This window comes from Pan paniscus, chromosome 1 (genome assembly GCF_029289425.2).
Source record: "Pan paniscus chromosome 1, NHGRI_mPanPan1-v2.0_pri, whole genome shotgun sequence".
Classification (NCBI taxonomy): Eukaryota; Metazoa; Chordata; class Mammalia; order Primates; family Hominidae; genus Pan; species Pan paniscus.
The window spans coordinates 69,465,276-69,488,982 of NC_073249.2; the positions used below are offsets into that span (position 1 = coordinate 69,465,276).

Here is a 23,707-nt window from a genome sequence, read left to right on the forward strand (position 1 = left end):
TTGAGGTCAAGATTTTGAGACCAGCCTGGCCAACATGGTGAAACCCCTTCTCTACCAAAAATACAAAAATTAGCCAGTCATGGTGGCACATGGCCAGTAATCTCACCTACTCAGGAGGCTGAGGTACGAGAATCGCTTGAGCCCAGGAGGCAAAGGTTGCAGGGAGCCAAGATCGCGCCACTGCACTCCAACCTGGGCGACAGAGTGAAACTCTGTCTAATAGAAAAGAAAAAAAGAAAATCTGTTGTGTAGTATAGCCATCCTCATCAGTTATCTTTATCTTAGTTAGATCTTCTGGATAATTTGCTGTCACTTCTGCATCAGCACTTACTGCTTTACCTTGCACTTTTATTTTATGGAGACAACTTTCCTTCAACCTCATGAGTCAGCCTCTACCAACTCCTAACTTTTTTTCTGCAGTTTCTTCATCTCTTTCAGTCTTCATAGAATGAAAGAGCCAGAGCCTTGCTGTGGATTAGACTTTGGCTTCAGGGGATGTTGTGGCTGGTTTGATCTTCTACCCAGACCACTCAGACTTTTTCTAAATCAGCAATAAGGCTGTTTTGCTTTCCTGTCATTTGTATGTTCACTGGAATAGTGCTTTAATTTTCTTCAAGAACTTTTACTTGGCATTCACAAGTTGGCTGACTGGCACAAAAGCCTAGCTTTTGTCCTATGTTGGTTTTTGACATGCCTTCATTACTAAGCTTAATCATTTCTAGCTTTTGATTGAAAATGAGAGATGTGTGACTCTTCCTTTTACTTGAACACTTGGAGTTCATTGTAGGGTTATTGGCCTAATTTCAATATTATTGTGTCTCAGGGAATAGGGAGACCCAAGGAGAGGGATAGACGAGGGATTGGCTGTTCCATGGTACAGTCAGAACACATACAACATTGGTCGATGAAATTCATATTATATGGGTGCAGTTCATGGCACCCCCAAAAAATTACAATAGTAACATCAAAGATCATTTATCATAGATCCTCACAACAGAAATAACAATAATGAAAAGTTTGAAATATTGTGAGAATCCCCACAGTGTGACACAGAGACACAAAATGAACAAATGCTGTTGGGAAAATGGCACCAATAGACTTGCTTAAATATAGAGTTGCCACAAATCTTTAATTTGAAAAAAAAAATGCATTATCTGTGATGCACAGTAAAGTGAAGCACAATAAAATAAGTTATGCCTATATAAAATATTTTGAACTGAATGAAAATGGAAACACTCTTGTCAAAACTTGTGGGATGCTTGGGAGGCTGAGGCAGGAGAATCGCTTAAGCCAGGCCAGGGAGGCAGAGGTTGCAGCAAGCCAAGATTGCACCACTGCACTTCAGCCTGGGTGACAGAGCAAGACTCCGCCTCAAAAAAAAAAAAATTGGGGGATGCAGCTAAACCAGTGCTTTAAAGGAAATTAAATACTATTATTAGAAAAGAAGAAAGATTTCATATCAGTGATCCAAGCTTCTACCTCAAAAAAAGAAGGGCAAATTAAGCCCAAAGTAAGTGTGAAACGATAAAGATCAGAGCAGAAATCATTGAAATAGAAAATCAGAAAACAGAAAATCAGTGAAATCAAAAACTGGTTGTTTGTAAAGATCAATAAAACATAGTCCTCTAGCCAGACCAAGGAAGAAAAAAAAGAGAAGAAACAGGCTGGGTGCTGCGGCTCACACCTGTAATCCCAGCACTTTGGGAGACCAGTGCAGAAGGATCACTTGAGAGTAAGAGTTCGAGACCCAGCCTGGGCAACATAGCAAGACCCCATCTCTACAACAAATGTTTTAAAACATGCCAGGCATAGTTGTTTGAGCCTGTAAGTCCCAGCTACTCAGGAGGCTGAGGCAGGAGGATCACTCATGCCGAGGAGTTCCAGGATGCAGTGAGTTATGATTGTGCCACCGCACTCCAGCCTGAGTAACAAAGTGAGATGTGACACCAAAAAAAAACAGAAGGCAAATTACCAATTTCAGGAATGAAAGGATATCAGTACATATCCTAAAGATATTATAAAGCAAATAAGGAAACATTATACACAATTTTATACCAATGAAATAGATAACTTAGATGAAATGGACAAATTATTATTATTATTATTATTATTATTATTATTATATATTTTTTAAGTCAGGGTCTCACTCAGTCACCCAGGCTGGAGTGCAGTGGTGCGATCTCAGCCTGCTCACACTTCAGGCTCCACCTCCCAGGTTCAAGCGATTCTCCTGCCTTAGCCTCCCGAGTAGCTGGGATTACAGGAATGCGCCACCATGCCCGGCTAATTTTTGTATGTTTAGTACAGACAGGGTTTCACCATGTTGCCCAGGCTGGTCTCAAACTCCTGACCTCAGGCAATCTGCCTGCCTTGGCCTCCCAAAATGCTACTGCTAGGATTACAGGCATGAGCCACCGCACCTGGCCAGGACAAATTTTTTTAAAGACACAAACTACCAAAGTTTTCTGAAAAAGAAATAGAAAGCCAGGTGTGGTGGCTCACACTTGTGATCCCAGCACTTTGGGAGGCTGGGGCGGGCGGATCACCTGAGGTCAGGAGTTCGAGATCAGCCTGGCCAACATGGTGAAACCCTGTCTCTACTACATACACAAAAATTAGCCAGATGTGGTGGTGCGCACCTGTAATCCCAGCTGCTCGGGAGCCTGAAGCAGGAGAATCACTTGAACCCAGGAGGTGGAGATTTCACTGAGCCAAGATCGTGCCACTGCACTCCAGCCTGGGCAACAGAGCCAGACTTCATCTCAAAAAAAAAAAAGGAAATAGAAGTGCATACCTTTAGTCCCAGCTGGGAGGCTTGGGGAAGAGGATCACTTGGAGCCAGGAGTTCAACACTGCACTGCACTATGATCATGCTTGTGAATAGCCACTACATCTAGCTAGGGCAACATAGCCTGACTCCATCTTAAAAAAAAAAACAAAAATAAAAAATAGAAAATCTGGATAGCTCTATATTTATTAAAGAGATTGAATTTGTAGCTAGAAACTTTCCCACAACAAGATTTCCAGGCCTTGATTACTTCACTGGTGAATTCTACTGAGTATTTAAGGATGAAATTGGCCAGGCACAGTGGCTCATGCCTATAATCCTAGCACTTTGAGAGGTGAGGCAGGCGGATCACCTGAGGTCAGGAGTTTGAGACTAGCCTGGCCAACGTGGCAAAACCCCGTCTCTACTAAAAATACAAAAATTAGCTGGGTGTGGTGGTGGGCACCTGTAATCTCAGCTACTCGGGAGGCTGAGGCAGGAGAATTGCTTGAACCCAGGAGGTAGAGGTTGCAGTGAGCCAAGATCATGCCATTTGCACCATTGCACTCCAGCCTGGGCAACAGAGTGAGACTTTGTCTCAAAAAAAAAAAAAAAAAAATCTACACACAAACGCTTCCAGAAAATAGAAGGGGAGGGAGCACTGCCCAGCTCATTCTGTGAAGCCAGAATTACCCTGATAACCAAATCCAGACAAAGACCTTAGAGGAAAAGAAAACAACAGGGCAGTATTCCTTATGAACATAGATGCAAAAATGTTTAATAAGATGTTAGCAAATTGAACCTAGTAAATACAAAAAGGTTAATAAATTTTGTGCAAGTGTGTTTATCCTAGGAATGCAAGGTTTGTTTGGCAATTGAGAACCATAGTATTTCACCATATGAACAGATCAAAAAAACAAAATGTGATTTTATCAATTTATGTAGAAAAGGCTGACAAAATTCAACTTCCCTTCATGATTAAAACAACAACAACAAAAACTCACAACAAAATAGAAATAGGAAATAGTAGGGAATTTCTTTAGCCTGAGAAAATCGACAGTTAATATCGTCCTTGATGATGAAAGGCTGAATGCTTTCCCTCTAAGACTGTGGACAAAGATATCCACTCTCCACTTTGATCCAACATTGTATTAAAAGTTCTAGCCAATGCATTAAGGCAAGAAAAAGAAATGAAAGCCACGTAGATTTAAAAAGAAGAAATAAAACTTCCTTTTCTCGTAGGTGATGTGTCCATCTATGTATAAGACCCCAAGAATCTATTAAAAAAAAAAAAAACCTAGAATAAGTGAGTTCACCAAGTTCACAGGATGTAAAATCAATATACAAAAATGAAAAGTATTCCTATATACTAGTAATGAACAATTGAAAATTAAAATTCAAAAACACCAGGGATAGTATACAAATCTTAATTGTTTTTCTTTATGCTTACAGTAAATTGAATTTTTAAAAGATATTATTTGCAGTAGCCTGAAAAACATGAAATTCTTAGGGATACATCAAACAAAATAAGTGTAAGATTTGTATGCCTATAATTCCTAAATATTATCGAAATTAAGGAAAATTTAAATGGAAAGAGATACCATTGTTCGTGGATCAAAAGACTCAGTATTGTTCAGCTGTCCATTCTTTCCAAATTGATTCATAGATTCAGCAGGGTCCCAATCAGAATCCCAGCAGGATCTTTGTAAAAACTTATAAGTTGATTCTAAAATTTATATGGAAAAGCAAAGGACCTAGAATAATCAAAACAACTTTGAAAAAGAATAAAGTTGGAGGCCCCACACTGGTTTCAGGACTTACTATAAAGTACAGAAATCAAGGCAATGTTGTATTGGTATAAGAATAGGTATATAGATCAAAGGAACATGATAGATAACCTAGAAATAGATCCAATCACAAATGGTCAGCTGATTTTTGACAAAAATGCCAACATAAAATTCAGTGGAGGGAAGAATAGCCTTTTCAACGTATAGAGCTGTAACAATTGGACATCAAAATGCAAAACAAAACAAAAAGGTGAGCCTGAAGCCTACTCAAAAATTAACTGGGAAGGTAAGATCTTAGATGTATATGTAAGAGGAATAATGATAAAGAACTAGAAGAATATCTTTGTGATCTTGGTGTAGGCAAAATTTTTTTTAGATGGAACACAAGCGCAAACTATAAAAGAAAAAATAAATTGCACTTTATCAAAATTAAAAACTTCCACTCTTCAAGATACTCTTAAGAAAAATGAGAAGTCACATACTGGGAGAAAATATTTATAAAACATATATTTGGAAAAAAAAATTTTGTATCCACAACATATAAAGACCTCTTATAAGAAAATGACAACCTTATTAACAAATGAACAAAAGATTTGAACAGATAAATCACCAAAGATAGATAGTTGGCAAATAAGCACATGAGAAATGTTCATTGTTAGACATTAGGGAAGTACAGATTAGAAATCACAATGAAAAGCCACCATAGACCTAACTAGAATGGCTAAAAAATATTTTTAATAATAGTAAAGTGCTGGTAAGGGTGCAAAGGAACTGGAATTTATACTTATTGGTGTGAGTGAAAACTTTAGAAAAGTTTGGTAGTTTCCTGGAAAGTTAAACATTCACTTGCCATATGACTCAGCAATTCTACTTCTAGATATTTACCCACAAGCTGTGAAAACATAAAACAGGACAACACAAAGACCTTTACCCAACTGTTCGTAAGATCCCTGTTCATAATGCCAAAAATTGGAAGCAGCCCAGATGACTGCATACATCCATACAGTAGAATGCTACTCAGCAATCAAAAGGAAAGAACTGATACTTGAAGCAATGTGGATGGATCACAAAAGCAACATGCTAAGTGAAAGAGACCAGATACAAAAGACTATGCTATATGATTTCTATTTCTGGAAAAAGACAAAACTATAGGGACAGAAATCAGATCGGTGCTTGCCAAATTATGCCACTCCACTCCTCATAAATGCCTGTGGATCACTTGACAAAACTCAGACTTCTTAGTGTGACCGATTCAAGGCCCTACATAACTTGACTTCAATCCAACCTCTGTACTTTCAACTCTTTGTACTGCTTCCCTGAGCCAGCAGAGACAGTTCTCCAGCATTCCTTGTCATGCCTCTGCTAGTGGTATTTTCGCATTCTGCAATGCCTTTCCTTCTCAGAAATTTTGCTCGATCCTTCAAAGCTCATCTTACATCTTACTACCAATTTGTAGTGTTTCCTGATCCCTCAGTCTCCTCCTTCCTCCCTGCCTTTGCAGTGTATGTATTTCTGCCACATTTCTTATTCATTCTTTTGTGTTAGAATTGGTTGTTTACATATTTACAATCCATTCCGAATAGCAGGAATCTTACCTGTATTCCTGACGGGACTGGTACAGTATGTGCTCAATAAAATGGCTATAGGGCTGGGTGCAGTGGTGTATGCCTGTAATCCCAGCACTTTGGGAGGCCAAGGCGGGAGGATTGCCTGAGCCTAGTAGTTTGAGACCAGCCTGGGCAACAAAGTGAGACTCCCAAAGTGAGAGCCAAGCATGGTAGCACACACCTATAGTTATAACTACTCAGGAAGCTGAGGTGGGAGGATTTGCTTGAGCCCAGAAGGTCAAGGCTGCAGTGAGCCATGATCTCGCCACTGCACTCCAGGTTGGGAGACAGAGCCAGACCCTGTCTCAAAAAGTCCGTGAAATTCAGCTCCATACCCTTTCTTTCTCTTAAAACAAACGAGCAACAACAACAACAAAAACCCACACACTGTGTTGTGTGATAATCATGCTGCAAAAGAGTATATAAAATGTATATGAAGAATTTAAACAAAGCTTTTAAAAATTTACCCACTACTTAGCTTAAGAAATAGAACATCACCAATATCTTTGAGCCTCCTGTGCATGCCTCTCAAATCATATGGCCTTCCCTAGTGGTAATCTTTGAGAGATTACCACTATCCCAAATTTTATATTAATTAATTAATACATTAATTAATTCCTTTGTAGTTTCAGTACATATTTGTATGTCTGAATCATATTCTTTAGTTTTACCGGTTTGCAAAATTTTGTTTAAATGAAATCATATCATATGTATTCTTCTCACTTGTTTTTTTCCCTTCAACATTATGTTTTGGAGATAAACCTATGTTGTGTGAAGCTATAGTTCATTAGTTTCCAGTGTTCTACAGGATTTCATTGTACAAGTGATCAATACTTTATTTATATGTTACCATTAATGAGCGTTTGGGCTGTTTACATTTGGGGTCTGCTGTGTACATGCTTGCAAATATCTCCTGGAGAACATATGCAAAAGTATATAACTAGAAGTAGAATTGCTAGGTTGGAGGGTATATGTGTGTTTAGGTTTAACCTGTAATGCTCTAGTATTGTCTAAAATAGCAACACCAGTGTACACTCTGACATCTAAAGGGGTTTCTCTGCTCCAGTCCTTATCAGTGCTTGGCATTGTCAAAGTTAATTTTCACCAATCTAGTGGGTATGAAATGGTATCTCCTGGTTTTAACTTTCATTTCCCTGATAATGTGGAATGCTCATCTTTTTATATGTTTATTGCCATTTATGTTTCATCTGGTGCCTCTTTTTGCCTTTAGTGAGTCCAGTTGTCTCTACACCATCTAATCATTGGGTCTTTATTTCCCCACTGATCTGCCAGCTTTGTCATGAATTAAGTTTTCATATGTGTGCAGAAGAATAGATCACCCTCTGTTCTAAGCTTCTGGTCTGTTTTTCCATTTTGGGGCAATACCATACCATATTTATAAGTCTTGATATCTCTACGCCCTTTTTTCCCCTTCCTATACCTTGAACTTATCAGTTACACCCATTGGTGCCCTTTTTTTTTTTTTTTTAGTTCCTGTAGAAGAATGGTCTGATTACTGGGCCAGCTTTTTTTTTTTTTAAATTTACAAATTGTAAAGTTCAGTTAGTTACCCATTTATCCCCTCTTCAAAAACAAAACAAAACCTTTTATTTGACATTTACAGTATTTTTAGCCTTTTGACATATCCTGCACATGTATCATTATTCTGAAATAAAGATCAAAGTAAAATAGATACTTAAATACTATTTTTTATTCCTTTCCTTAATCCCATTCTTAAAGACTACAGCCCAAAAGCCTCACAATTTAGAATATATATTTGTTTGTGTGTGTGTTCCTAGACAACCAAAAAGGTAAATTTGATTTTCCTAAGGCTTGAAAATCTAGCATAATACCACAGTTCTCATTACCAGGCCTGATCATCCTTCAGCCACTGTAACATTGCTCATTGTTCAGTATTCCTTATTGCTCAGCACTTTCCTTTCCTGCTGAAGTAAAGGAGTTTCTCTGTCTTGTGGTAAACTTGTTTTCATATTTGTCAATTTTCCTTTCAGCCTCTGCCTGTGAGTTTCTGGATATTGTAGAGCTGCTGCTCCAGTCTGGTGCTGACCCCACTCTCCGAGACCAGGATGGCTGCCTGCCAGAGGAGGTGACAGGCTGCAAAACAGTTTCTTTGGTGCTGCAGCGGCACACAACTGGCAAGGCTTAATCAAAAGACTGGAAAACTGCAGTCTGTAATAGCATAAGGCTTCCATTATGAAAGAAAACTACAAAAATAATACTTCTTTTCCGCCCGTCTTTGGTATGTATTGGCTAATAAAATCAGTTCTGTGGAACTGGGATTTTGAAGTCTCAGCAATTCATTCTTCTTGCATACATTCTAGGCAGTACAGTTTTGGTGATGAACATGTGTACTGTGCATAATATAATCCAATTCTGCTGAGCATGCTCTGAAATTTATCACTGCTTTAGAGGGTGGGCAGAAGAGGAGACAGATCATATTTCACAATATTAAACATGGCTGCTTTTTTTAAAAACATACAGAAGCAAATGTAACCATTAGGGAAAGTTTCATGCGATCCCAACATGATAGAGATCAAATTATCTTTTGTAGCATTTTGTACACATGGTCTGAATAGGCAGCTAAGATGTCTATTCTTTTGGCAGACATAATTGGGAAGATAGGAAAGAAGAGGGGTGTTAAGAAAAACAAAGCAAAGGAGAAAGCAGAATTTTGTCACGTAAGGGGTGTAGAAGTCAGAACAACTAGATTTACTGAAAATCTCAAAACCCTGGGGCATTTTAGAATAGTACTCTATTTTCACTCTAGGATTGAAACAGATTCTGGAGGATTCATCAGGGTTAGGTCAGATTCCTTAAACTCACCTTCACTAAACAAGAAAGGAATTTCTTTAGGGCTCTTTTAATTGTCTATAATGACCATGTCATATGTAGCAGCAGTCTCTGTTAAAAAAAAAAAAAAAAAGCTTAGATCTGAACTGTTAGGTCTATTTGGGTCTATCTAATATGTTAATGTGAAGTTACTGCTGGATACCAGAAGAGCTTTTGTTTTTTATTAAAAATGTAGACAAGTATGCTATCATTTTAATTTAAAGGATAGACCAGTATGCCACTTTTTTTTTTTTTTTTTTTTTTTTTTGAGACAGGGTCTCGCTATGTCACCCAGGCTGAAGTGCAGTGGTATGATCATGGTTCACTACAGCCTCAACCTCCTGGGCTCAAGGAATCCTCCCACCTCAGCCTCCTGTGTAGCTGAGATAGCTGGGACTACAGGTGCGTGCCACCACACCCCACTAATTTTTGTATCTTTTGTACAGATAGGGTCTCTCTGTGTTCCTCAGGGTGGTCTCAAACTCCTGGCCTCAAGCAGTTTTCAGGCCTCTTACAGTGCTGAGATTACAGGTGTGAGCCACTGTGCCCAGCCAGGTATGCCACTCTTGAAACTGGCTCCCAACATTTTCCCTGTAAGCCCCAAAAGCTCCATCTGGGGAATTCACCAACTTTTACTATTATATAAGGAAAGTAGATAGTTGACATAGGAAGAGAAATGAAATAAAAAATGAGTTGAGATGCAAAGATAACCACTTAAAAGATAATTTTTCTAACAGGTGTTACTATTAAAATAATGAGTAATAAACTGGCTTAGTATAGTCCTCAACGGTGAAGAAGATTTTCATTAGCGTGAACTAACCTGTTCTTTGGAATAAGCCCCTCTGTAACAGAAATGAGGCATATTAGTGCTGTTTATTTTGTGATTTTTCTATCTTCTTATTTTCTGAAATATAAACCAAAATCATTCACCAAGATGATTCATTTTTGAAATAATTTAATTAATCTGTGGAAGTGATATGCATATTAGTACATACTGAAATGCTGTAATTCTAGTAGAGCATTCTCTTCACTGTCTGTTCTTTCACCACAATCCTTGCTACATTGCAACCTGCTGTTTAGCTTAAGTCTTTCACATTCCACACTAATTGAATGTGTTTTAAGAAACATACATTAGTTATAGTGAAGTCACCAGGATGATGCCTACAGTTTTTAATTGGTATTACTTTGTGCATTTTTTAAGACATTAGCAAATCAAAAACCATTTATTCATTTTTAATTTACAGGGTATTTGAGCAAGAAGCTATTAAGGAACTCCTTTTTTCATCTCTCTTTTGCAATTCGAACTTGATATTTCTTAGACAAGTTTTTTATTACCTGTTTTGCCACATCTAAAACTGTATAGATTTTAAGCAAAGAATATAACTTATCTTTTATTTTATTTTAAAGGTTTCAAATTTATATTCAAAGCTATCACTAAAAACAGCCGTCAACTTAACATTTTCAAATACATTCTAAAGCCAATTTCCAAAATCTCTATTCTTTATTCATGAGTGTCTGAATTTTGAGAAACCTTGTTATCATATAATAATCTATAGATCATCTCGCTGTGCCTTAAAACACTGTTCTAGGCCCATGGCATTCCCTTTTCTCAGTATTATGTATATTTAGAATTAATATACTACATGGGATATTAATATACTACATGAGATATCTTGAAAAGTCTCATAGAAAGTAGTGAATTACCAATCAGAAGCTAACTAAATCTTTTAAACCTATTACAATTATGTTTCTAATAAAGATGTAAGAAGTCAGCCAACTGGCCACATATAATCTCTTATGCTTGTCAGGTAGAAGGGTAACAACCAACGTAAAATATCTGGAATTGTATCTAGTATATCTTTTTTTAATGTTTCAGCATTTTCCAGCTAAAAGGTTGCTATAATCCAGTGAACCTTTCTATTAAATAGGTATTTCTTAGCTTCCTGCCAGGTTTAACTACTTGGCTGTGGGTTATTATTCCATGTACACTACAGCATCTCTGAGATTAATGAATAATGTGTGTGATTGTAGCAGAGCTGAGCTTGGGTTGCAGAAGAGTTGAGCGTCCAGACAAATATATGCTTCAGTTGAACATGAAAGCTTTTATCAAACTTCAAGCCCTTAAAAATTCCCCTCCATAAATAAATATTTATCATAGAATAGGTATGTAACCCATCAGCTACAATTTAGTAAGGCAAATATTGAGTTTAAATATTTATGAGTGAATTTCAAATCCCAGTTCCTAAGGTGATTTGAGTCAAATGTTTTCATCATAGTTACAATATTATATTTGATCAGTTCTGAGATGCACCTATTTTCACTTTTTTTTGAGACGAGGTCTCACTCTGTTTCCCAGGCTAGAGTGCAGTTCTCATTTTAACATATCCAAAATTGGATGGCTTTTATAAACAATGGCATATCGTAGTTCAGTTGCCAGCATTTTTCTTAGTGATACATAAACTTATGTTTCTTATAATCAATTATATCTTAGCTTCAATGAAATAACAGCAGTTACGCCGTTTTTTGGGTTTTTTCGTCTTTTTGAGTCAGGGTCTCGCTCTTGTCATCTAGGCTGGAGTGCAGTGGCACCATTATAGCTCACTGCAGACTTGACTTCCCTGGCTCAAGCAATCCTCCCACCTCAGCCTCCCAAGTAGCTGGGACCACAGGTGCACACCACGAGGCTCAACTAATTTCTTTTTTTCTCCCTGTATTGCCCAGGCTGATCTAGAACTCCTGGTCTTAAGTGATCTGCCCGCATCGGCCTCCCAAAGTGCTGGGATTATAGGCAAGAGCCACCAGGCTTGGCCACATGATCTTATTTATTCAAAATCAGGGTAATTATCCAAGCCTTTCATATCAAGTCCAAAAGCTTCTCTGAACTATGTTATCAGGATAAGCAAAAGCAAAAACAAAAGCAGCCATACTCAAAGGTGCATTATCAGGCCTCTTGGTGGATTTTATATATACACATTGAGTTTTCGTTTTATACCATAAAGACCTTAATATCGGCCAGGCTTGGTGGCTCATGCCTGTAATTCCAGCACTTTGGGAGGCTGAGGCGGGCAGATCACCTGAGGTCAGGAACTCGAGACCAGCCTGGCCAACATAAAGTGAAAAACCCCATCTCTACCAGAAAATACAAAAATTAGCTGAGCATGGTGGCGCACGCCTGTAGTCCCAGCTACTTGGGAAGCTAAGGCAGGAGAATCACTTGAACTCGGGAGGCAGAGGTCACAGTGAGCCAAGATCGCGCCACTGCACCAGCCTGGATGACAGAGCAAGACTCTGTCTCTCAAAAAAAAAAAAAAAAGACCTTAATACCATCTTGCGTAATCATGTGATTTGAAAAGTTGTTATGATTATTATTGGAACTTTACCTTGAGTATCTTTAATTACTTTAGTAATCATTCACAATTTCTTCACCAGAGAGATGTTGGATTAAAGTATAGTGATTATCAGACTCAAGAAAAAATATGCTTCCTTCTTATGCTTGTCAGCCAGTGTTTATTATGCACCAAGTATGGTCAATTTTCAAATATGCATTAATTGGCATTACACTAGAGGATTGAACAGGTAAAGCTATTTAACCTAATCTTTATTTACTTGTCCTTGAAATATTCCTGTCATGATTTTTGTATGGATCACTTCGCATGAATCATGTATAGTTATTGGGAATTCACGGCTTATTTCTTAGTCCAGGGAGACGAGTCCTTATCCGTAATGCTTGATTTCTTTTTTTTTGGGTGTTTTTTTTAATTTTGGAATGTTTGCATTATATACGTACCAGTTGAACATCCCTAATCCAAAAGGCCAAAATCCAAAATGCTTCAATGAGAATTTCCTTTGACATGTAAGTGCTGAAAAAGTTTTGGGTTTTGGAGCATTTAGGATTTTGGTTTTCAGATTAGGGATACTCAACCTGTATTTTTCTTTTATACTTGAATTCTTCAAAATTTTCTTTCGTGTGTTTTGTTGTATCACTTTTTCTTAGCACAATTACAAAACAAATGTAATTATTTCACATTTTTCACTCTCTTATGGGATGCATGTACTGGAATTACTTCTGGGGACACTATTCCTTCCTTTGTATTCCTGGTCCTAAAAACCAGGTCAGGGTGTTCACAAGTTACAGACTGGTTTCTATGCATGACAGAATCTTTTGCTGATTTTATTCCTAAATGATAGAACACCGAAGTTAAAAACCAGGTGAGAAAACCAGGGGAGGAGCTGCCCAACAGCATGCACTTGTCTCATGATGGAGCTCTAGGCACTCAGGGTGGGTTTTTCCTAGAGGTAGGAAAGTCACTATTTGAACCTAATGCTACTGGATGCAGTGGCTGAACATGTGGGACTATGAGGGCATTAAGGAGTCAACAGGTGACTTCCAATGGACTGTACTAGGCAGCAGCCACATTTATACGCACTAAAAGCAGGATTTATTTTTCCTCTCACTTGCGTAGCAATCTCGGTTTCCATTTTAATATTTAGAAGGTCAGTTCAGTTGATGGACACTTTGTGTAATAAAAGGCTCTTTTAAAGTACAAGCTTATGCACACACACAGGATAAAAAGTGGCACTTCCTGTGCCCATGGCTTTCATGGAGTACATTTGTGGAGCCCAAAGCTTAGTCCTGGATATGTTTATAGCACTTTAGCTCCGTTTGTGAGTTTGGAACCCTTCCAAAAAAAAAAAAAAACAGAAAGACATATATTATTGTTTATAATCTGCTTTATTCTGCCAAACCTTGACTGAACAGACTTGTGCATTGCTGTTTAAATCCCTCAGTGCCTTTAACTACCGATACAGAAAGTGGTTAATGCGCATTCTAAACGAAGCTTGGCATCCACTCCAGGGAATCACTTTAATTGAGGAGCATTAAATGTTAAAATGATTTTTTTTTTAAAAGCCAGCACACACATACTGAGTATAGAAGTTCTGGCCCACCAGTAATGTAGTTTCTTAGTTATTGTATTCCTCCAGCTTTAAGCCCTGCAGTTGACAGGTGTCGAAAAAGTGACTTTCAATTCCCTAGGCCACTATCTGCAGGCAGCTGGCCAGTGAGGAGGCAACCTTCAAGGATTCCACTTCAGAGGAGGGGAGGGAGCTGTCAACTTTATGGATGTTTGTTTTTCTGAAATAATAAACTAGTCCCAGGTGACTAAAATATGAGATTTAACCCCAAAGTTCTTGCCTGGGCTCTCCATTGCTGTGCAGAAGCCATCTGTTGAAATCTATTTACCATTTTAATGGTCTCTCTTGCTCCTTTTTTTTAACTGCTTATTTCCAACTCCAAATGTGTGCCAAGACCACTTTTTTGGGTCTATATTTTATCTTTCAGAAAGCAATTCCCAGCCTTTCCCAAATCCCCAACCCCTCCCAGCCAACAGGAGATCCTGGTCCAGGGTTGGCAAGCAAGAGAAAGATAAATCATTAAAATTTTTTTAGAAGCCTCTCCTACAACTCTAGAGGCAGCTCGGCCTCTATGAGCCTTGTAAGCTCTGACCAGTTCAGGGACACCCTGTAACTTGCCCAATTTAGTTACAGAATAACATACCAGTTTGTGTGTAATACTTTTATTCAATTTTTGTGTTTTTGGAGATGGCTAAAGGAAAAATCACCAAAAAGAAAGGGTTCTAAAGCAAAATCCTGAAATCACAATGGCAAAAATGACAGAAGAAAATGAATTAAAAAATCAAAAGAGACAGATGTTACATGCAGAAGCCCACGTCTGCTTTCTCTGAGAGGATGTGATATACTCTTCCCCGGGCAGGAGCTGATCATTTAAAAGACCTTTATTTAATAGTTTCGGATGGTTTATTTGTATTACTCCTTTTAGAAGGATGATAATAAAATTTCCCTTTTCCTAATGATTTGGCCCCATTTTATAAACATTGATTTTTTTTTTCTCCCTCCTAACTCAATACTTCTCCACAGTACTGGCTGAACTATTTACTTCCCTGTGGCAGTCATGAGACAAATAATCATCCATACAGAGCTTGATCAGTGCTCCCTGCACAGCCAGGCAAAGGGACTTTATGAAGAAAGGCACTAGGAATTCTGAATAAAAATGAAATAGCATTCTTCTAAGCAAGTGTGGCAAAGGACACACTTTCAGACTGTAAAGGACAATTTTTAAACTGTGCCTCACATAACAAATCTTAGGAAATACATGCAGATACATTGAGGATCACCTCTCAAGATGTTATTTGCAGTTTAGCCATCAGTTAAAATGTGCAACACACTGACTTGCCTTTCATTTCTTTTTTCCTTTTGTGATTTTAGCTGAGTAGAATCCTGGGCCCAAGGGGAAAGGACAGGAAAGCAATGGAACACCGACTGCGGAGCTTCCATTTGTTCTCCTGAGTGAGTCTTGCTTACTTCTTTCTGGCTAGTGATATCTTTCCTTTATTCTTTAAGCACCTGTCTTTTTGGAAAACCACTGTCAGAAAGAAAATCAGACTGCTCAGGTGCCAGTCTCCAGTGACCAAACTAAAATAAGGGGGTTGTTGTTGGGGGGACCAGATCTTCTCTCCTTTGTGAGCTGCAGCCATTTTATAATCCCAAAAAGTTATTACTAGGTTAGCATTGTGGTGGAAGCTGTGTACACTAGAGGATAAAGTGGAAGCGGTCCAATGAACCTGCTATACTCAAAAACAGTTGACAGTATGTTGAAAAGAAAGATGCAACATAGGCTGGTGATGAGGGGCTGAGAATGGAAGACAAGTTAGGCTACCCAAAAACATGGTATATACTGCATAAACTAGCCAAAATTCTCATGCCCATTACCAGTGCCTCAGCAATGAGTAACCAAGTTTAGGAGCAACAGAGCCCTTCCTAGCCACATTGTGAATTTCCCTAACCACCACCCAAGAGACTGGGCTAGTGAAGAAAAAAAGACCTTATGTACAGCACCTTCTGTATTCCCCTACCAATATCTTCACTCCCATTTGAACTTCTCATCTTCTCCACCCTTCCTTGGTATATAACCCAGTAAGATCTCTTGCCTTTCTCAGCCTAATAAAGCACTTAACACGGGAGATGATTTTGGCAAAGGATCATGACTCTCCTTGACAGCAGAGGGGGGTCTCCACTGAAAGACCTTTAATCCCTCCAAGAATCCCACTGGGCATTCTGCCTGGGAGGTACTAACTTTCCGGTTTAAGTGGGTAGACTTTAGGGGACAAAGCAGTTGTAGGACTTAGGTTAAGTCACAACAACCCAGTGGCAGCATTAGAGAACTCAGAGGTCCAGAGCCCAACCTCTTGCTTTGTACCTAAGTAAATTGTTCTATGTAGTGCTTTTTTTTTTTTTTTAAGTTTTCTCTATCCAGGAGAGGAGAAAAAACAAAGGGGGAGAGGGAAATGCCACACACACAATAAGGTGGCAGAGAAGTTGGCACTGCCACTGTCTAAGGAGTCTCAGAATATTTCACCAAGTATTCCAGGATAACTAATAGCTAAACATGTGATGAATGAGATTTCCTTGCCCACTCTCCCTAACGAGACTCTATGAGCACCGTCCAGTAGAGCCATCTGCAATGATAGAACTGTTTTATATCAGTGTTGTCCAAATACAGTAGCCACTGGTCACATGAAGCTGTTGAGCACCTAAAATGTGTCTAGTGTAAGGAACTAAACTTTTAGTTTTATTTAATACTAATTTAAATTTAAATAGCCATGTGTGGCTAGTAGCTACCATATTGGACAATGCCACTGCTTTGGATCTTCTCTTCAGCCAAACAAAACTAATGACTAGTGGGGAAAAGAAACACGCTGTAGTTTTTCCACAGTGGAATCCCAGCTGTAAAGAAATGCTATGACTTTTTTTTTTTTTTAATGTAATGAAAAAGTCTCTGTTGCTGTTTCCATTCCAGCTAAACTTAGGGTCTGCACAGTAATAAAGACTCCTGCAGAGAAAAAAAACCTAAATGGAGATTCTCCTAGAAAATGTTTGTCCAGGAGCCCTGATGACTCTGATGAGGTGTTTCTGTCCCTCTGTAAATATAGACATTTGCATATACTTTCTCTAGAAAGAAAAATGTATGAGTGTGAAGGACTTTTAAAATGCTACTGGAGAGGCCGGGCATGGTGGCTCACACCTGTAATTCCAGCACTTTGGGAGGCCCAGGTGGGCAGATCACTTGAGGTCAGGAATTTGAGACCAGCCTGGCCAACATGGCAAAACCCCGTCTCTACTAAAAATACAAAAAATTAGCCAGGCGTGTTTGCACATGCCTGTAATCCCACGTACTCTGGAGGCTGAGGCACGAAAATCACTCGAACCCAGGAAGCAGAGGTTGCAGTGAGCTGAGATCACACCACTGCACTCCAGCCTGGGCAACAGAGCAAGACTCTGTCTCAAAAAAAATTTTTTTTAAATGCCACTGAACAAACAGGAACTAAAAGTTATATGGTCAACATTTCTACTGCTCATTTCCTAAGTCTGGGGGCAGAGGATTGTGCCCAGGAAATGACTATTAGAAAAACCAGGGAACTTCCTCTAATCAGTCCTTTATTGAGTGGTTCTGGTATTTCATGGCTCTAAGTATAATAGTTCTGGCATTCAGAGTTGTATATTTGGTTTCCTTCTGATGATAAAAGGACCTCACATCACTCAGTTTTTATTTATGTCAAGAGAAAAAACTTCCAGCAAACCAAATGAAAAGCAAGACACATCAGCATCTAAAGAATTTCCATATTTATTTTACATAATTTTACCGTACACATCTCATGCCAACACACAGGAGGCATATACAAACAAACGCACCAGCTTCTGTTTTCCAAAGTCATATGGCAATAAATAAGGATGGGTGGGTCCTTTTTTTTCTTTTTTTCTTTTTTTTTTTCCCCCAGGAAACGAGACTTCATTTCTCTTTAACTGTACAAAATTTACATTGTGAAGGATGAGGGCAACGATCCAGAGCTGAGGGGATCTGGGGCTTTGAGGTCTGATTGCAAGCTCAGAGCAACTTCTGGAATCCCGCAGCCCTGAACCTGCTTGTTTGGCCGAACACAGTCCTCAAGTGGGAAAGTTGGTGTGATTCTTGCCTCTCAGTGGGCAATAGATGAAAGTGGGGGTGTCCTTCCTCTGTTCACCTGTGCTCTGCCTCCCTAAGCAAAGGAATGCTTGGTGCACCTCCCAAACCTGCAGCTGTCTCCTTACCAGAGCTAGCAGCATGAAACTGTGCTTTTAGTGTGGTCCTACCAAGCAGAGTGTGGATGGGATGGCTTTGCTGAGCTCTCTCTTTTTGGCTCCAGTCACTCACTGTGTTTAGAACAGTTGGAGCAACTACTGCAAAAAGGGCCAATTGACCAATCCAAGAAAGAGAGAGCCAGTGATGTGCTTTTCATTTAGCTTTCAGCATGCCCAGAGCCCTTCAGCAGCAGGCAATAAAACAAAACTCATTTCCGCTTAATTGAATTTTTCTTCATCTCACGGTTTCCAATTTTTAAAGTGCAATGTTTAAAAATGAGCCTCCTCAGGCCTTCCAGACCCTGCTGGCTGGGGAGGTATGGTCATTATTTTCATGGTTATAACCAAGTTGTCAGTCGTGGCGTGTGTAAGTGTAGGTGCAGAGAGTGGACTGTCATACAACACACAGCCTTTGCTCATCAGAAGCCTTGAGCCCCCTCCTGTAAAGAGGCAGTTGGAAATCACCAGCTTGAGCTTCTGAGATAGGAATGTCTTTTGTTTTACAGATTTCTTACACTTCCTTGCAAAGTGAGTTTAATGATGAAGATCTAATGGCCCAATTATCTTACTAGGTTTCATGTTTTACACTGCCCCCACCGCCAAAAAAAGTTTAAGGACACTGCCAAATGCTTTTCTTGTGTCTTAATTTTTTCCTCTTTCCCTGATGTTTCACAGTATTCATTTGCAGGAACAGTGTTATCAATGATAGTTGATCTTTATTTTACGTTATATTCATAACTCTCAGATGAGACAAGAAAGAGAAAGCACAAAGACTGACAGGAATTTGCCTGAGGTTGCATAGCAAGTCCTTGAAGGGCCAAGAACCTGACTCCCAACACTGATTTACCCATCGGGCCAGCTTCTTAGCCCTTAAATCTGGTATTTCCTCCGTGGTTTCATTACGTTCCAACAAACAGAGATTCCTCCATAGCCCCTCAGTTTCCATTTTGCTTATACCAGTTAGTTACCACTGGAACTTGGGGTTTTAACTAATTTGCTCCTGGATTCAAGAGCTTCCTACTCTAAAGTCGACCAGCCAGGCACTGCAGATAATGGTTGCCTCTAGAAGGTCTCATTTCATTTTTAAAATTCATCCGTGTCATTTTAGCAAGGGGGGAAACAGCTACCATGTAGCACCTTATACCCCATAATAGACTTCCAAGCAATAGAGGAGTGCCTCTAAGAGAAGCTAAAAGTAATGAATGCCCGGCTTTTCTCCATTTCCAAACCCCAGAAGAGTCTTGTCATGCAATGGCTCATTAGTGGCACCAGCCCACCCATAATGCTAACCCAACCTGTAGGGAGATCCATTTAAAATCTTAGACCTACTGTGGCTGTGCTTCTAAACAGGCAGCAATGTTTGCTGCTTTCTGGGGAGGTGGCTCTGGAAAACAAAGCTCTCCTGGTTTTCAGGCCAGTGCTCTCAAGGGTTTTTCCAGCTAACCAGCCTACTGATGCCAAAGAACTATTGACCTCGTCAACTGCTCACTGAGTTCCTCAAGAGATTTATTATATTAGTATAAATGAGGAAGGCCTCTCCTTCCACTATTGAACTGGGAATTAGTATGATTAACTTACAAAAACAAAAACTGGTCAACTTACAGTGATCTTAAACAGTGCTACACAGAGGAGGATGCCCCCCCCCCTTTAAAAAGCCTGCTCTCCCCCACACTATACTCACCAAAAACTTCAAGGGCCTCTGAAATCCCATGAGTTGCTAAGCCAAATAGTCAACCTGCAACAGTGATCTGGGTGGGCAGCTTTTCAACTGGTTCATTGCCCAGCAGAGCCTTTTCTCCTGTGTATTTTAAGCAGCCTGCTAAGAAGGGTGTATTTAAAAAGCCATCCTCCAAAAAGACGACTGCATTTTCCTTTCCTCACGTGGCATTTGTGTCTTCCTCCCCACCCCAATGTTCCCAATAGCACAGAATTGGCTAGGATTAACACAACATCATCCATAAACATGGAACCTCAAGAGAAGTGTCTATGTTTGCAGACGTCTCAAGCAAAAATCATGACCACTGCAGCACACCAAAAAACGAGGGTACACTATAAAATTGGTCAGAGAAGAGGGCCCGAAGGCTGATCCCGGAATTTACTGTTTTAAAGAACTTAATTGAACTTAGTTTAGTCCTGGAAAAGGGCTTACAAAAGATGTAGCAGTCCAAGAGGAACTGTGTATTCTTCCTTTAGTCTGCCTATGACATGCCTAAGTCTTTGCAGTCCTCAAAAGGTGACCAACCATTCGTAGAAGGAAGGGTCCTTAGGATCTCTGGCCCCATCACTTCATGTGATAGGCAATGCCTTCTCACCCTTTCCTACTCTGCTGATCTCATTTAAGAGAATGGGAGGCCAGAAGAAGCAAACCACAGCTTCCCAGAGGGACAGGAATAAATTCCAGCTGGCTAAATTCCAGTTTGCACATGGAGAGCTTCCTGATGGTAGATGGGTGCACAAGGTGGGTGGGAACTGCAGCACCATTCAGGACAGCGTTACCCACAGCAGTGCAGTCTGTCGCAGGAGTGGCAACTCGTAAAGCGGGGGTTGGCCTTGCTCTGGCCTCAGGCTTAGTGATTTGCTACTGCAAACCTGCACAACGGGGAGTCCCTGCACCACCACTGGCCAGAGAGTTCTGGCTTTCTGACCATGGGACTGCAGCCCAAGGCATGGCAGGTGTCCAGCCAGCAATCCAGAGAGATGCAGCCCAAGAACCACTTAGAACCCTTTGGACAATTTTAGGGCTGCTCCCTAACTTACTCTTCCCAACCAAGGTAGGCCAAAAAAAAAATTGCTGGTTCCTGGAAATGACCAAAACTGTCCTCCAATTGAGTCAGCTAGGACAGCAGAGAAAGCTTTCATTATTAAGGGGGCAGAGGGGTAGACTTGCAAGCTCATCTAAACCAACTCCTTCAAAACGGATTCCAAATATTTCACCCTACAAGGGATGGGGAACTCTGGAAGACTGGCATCAGCCGATATGGCTGAACAGACTGCAGATTTGGAATCCAAATGTGTCTACAAATGTTCACTGATTGTCATTTTGTTCTCCCCACATTTTAGTTTTGCTCATTTTACAGCCCACAGCCTGTCTTGTGGAATAAATGATACAAGCAATTGAAGAAGGCACACTGTGCACCAAGGGGACGACTCAGGCAGTCTGCAGCGGTGGTCCAGGGCTACTCAGCTCAGCCTCAGTCACCTGCAATGAAAACCACCTCTTGCCATCAGAGTCAATGATATAGATGGGACTTAAAAACCAAAACAAGTTCATATTCTCTGGTTTGTAGGAAAGAATTCATATCTTCACAGCAAAAATAAAAATAAAAAAGGAGGGGGCATGTTTTTAATATCAAACTGGCCATCAAAGTGTTCACTGACCTTTAATAACTGATCTTTTCATTTTGAAATATAGGGTTCAATAAGGACGGTCCAGAAATCACTTTTATTTTACTCAAGGGCTGTGAGGCCTCTACCTTAGGAGTCTCAGTTCTGGTGAGAGCAGCGTTTTGGGAGGCATTGTGTGAGACACACCAGTTGGAGCAAAGTTCCCAAAGGCCAAGGGGGCCTATCACAGTCACCTTGTGCTACCAAAGCACTGAGCAGCCAAGCCCCTAAGCAGAACAGCAGGGGAGAGACCCAACAAGCCAGTGTCCCTAGAGCTCTAGGCCATTACCCCCTGTGCTGTGTTCTGAGATGAGGCTGCTCTCCCACTGCTTCCCCAGGGAAACAATGCCCTAGTGTGGTCTCACAGCCTTCTAGGAATCAGCGGAGGACTTCCATTGAAAATAATGGAAATTCACATTGGCGTACTTTCGATCCTTAAAAGGCAAGTCTCTTTTGATCCTTGAAGATATTCTCTCAAGCCAGGGGGGCAGGTAGGGTGGGGAGGAGAGAAGTTTAAAAAGGAGGATGATCCATTTCATCGAGCCAAGAGCCTGGGCTAGTTGGAAAGTCGGGATAGCCTACACTGCTTCCTGTGGAGATGTCAGAGGTGGGTCCCCCAGCCATGGCTCTCAGCGTCTGGCTTACTCCCTGCCCTGCATGCGCAATGATGCCCAAATTACTGTCCACCGTGTAATCCAGCCCATTGAGCAAAGGAGCGTGGGATGGCAGGGACGATATGGAGGATGGAGACTGGGGGATTCCATAGGGGCTCCCATCCCTCAAGTCCTGATAGGATTGTCCTGTCCCGTCCATGGAGAAGCTCCCATTCATTAACTGTCCGCCTGTAACGTCCCCCACGTTGCCATAAATCCTATTGGTGTGGCCAAGTTCTGAGAGAATTTGATCCTCTGTGGACAAAAGAACGGAGATTTATTGTCAGCTGCCAGGACTCTGATGGTCCCCTGCTCTTCACAACCTAGGAACACACATGACCAGGAAAGATGCCCAAGGATGGCAGCTGCCTTGCAGCCAAGCATGGGTCAGACACACCAATATGGCAGCCTGATATTCAGAGGCCAACCCAGGCCAAGGAGAAAAACAAGAAACACCTGCAAAGACTAAATTCCCAGGTCCCAGAAGGATGGACAAATGTTTGGTGAGCTCGTTGGTCCCTTGTGGCTCGTGTACTAATACTCTGGCTACACTGAGGAGGATGAATGCCTAAGGCTGGGTGGGTCAGATGTCTCCACATCACAAATGGAAACTACATGCTGACAACATTTACCCTGAAAGCTTTCAAGCTGAGAAAGGGCTTGGTTTAGTTGGTTGGGAAGCAAGCAGGCCCGTATGGTCAGGGAAGCTGAGGACCACTCTTAGACATCTGTACAAAATCCTTCTGGTCTATCTGGAAGAGAGGTTCAATATCAAAGGACTTGGTTTCTGTCTGTATTCAATAAGCTCTTCACTGGGGACAAAGAATTGACTTGATTAAGGCAAATGAACCTTCTTTTTTCTTAAAGAATTTCATTAAGGGGATCTAATGGAATCTTTGCCACTTGAAAGAATTCATCTCTCCAACAGAGGTGAGCAGTTTTAGTCTTTGAGACATTATTCCCAGAGAAACCAATGATAGGTCAGCCCAGGGACCCACCTGCACCCAACAGAAATTAGCTTAACAATCCAGTATGTTCTAGGTGTTGACTTCAACAGCCCAGATGAGATTGACTTTCCCAATCCTGCCAAGAAGCCTAAAAGGTGAGTATTAGTCCCATGAGCTGTCCCCAAGGTCTCACGGCCCCTGTGTTCTCAGAGGAGGCTGCCCTCTAGGGCTCAGCTGACCTCTGGGCTGAACTACAGTCCTCCCAGGGCATCGTTGTCCTGGCAGGTAACTTGTTCCATCCTCTGTCTCACAAACTTCCTTTTCTATTTCCACCTGGGCCTCTGCACCAATCCCTAAATAAGGCCTCCCCAGACTAGACTTCAACACCCCATCCCTTCTGAGGCCTGCCCCCCATTCCCCTTATGAAAAAACATGGTGGGGGGAGCTCATGCTCTTTAAAGGGAGCAGGAAGATGAAGGCTCCACTCCATTGTCAAATGGCCATGAGTTAACCTTTT

At 40.6% G+C, this 23,707-nt stretch overlaps 2 protein-coding genes across 2 annotated transcripts in view; one reads left to right on the forward strand and one right to left on the reverse strand.

Annotated features, from left to right (window-relative positions):
• ACBD6 (acyl-CoA binding domain containing 6) overlaps positions 1 to 8,461 on the forward strand; it is a 216,953-nt gene extending 208,492 nt beyond the window's left edge. The window contains exon 8 of the mRNA XM_003824722.5: positions 8,174 to 8,461. Coding sequence (XP_003824770.1) covers positions 8,174 to 8,328 — 155 coding nt within the window. The 3' untranslated portion in view covers positions 8,329 to 8,461. The remainder of the gene's footprint in view (positions 1 to 8,173) is intronic.
• Positions 8,462 to 17,698: 9,237 nt separating this feature from the next.
• LHX4 (LIM homeobox 4) overlaps positions 17,699 to 23,707 on the reverse strand; it is a 48,754-nt gene continuing 42,745 nt past the window's right edge. The window contains exon 6 of the mRNA XM_003824721.5: positions 17,699 to 22,498. Coding sequence (XP_003824769.1) covers positions 22,104 to 22,498 — 395 coding nt within the window. The 3' untranslated portion in view covers positions 17,699 to 22,103. The remainder of the gene's footprint in view (positions 22,499 to 23,707) is intronic.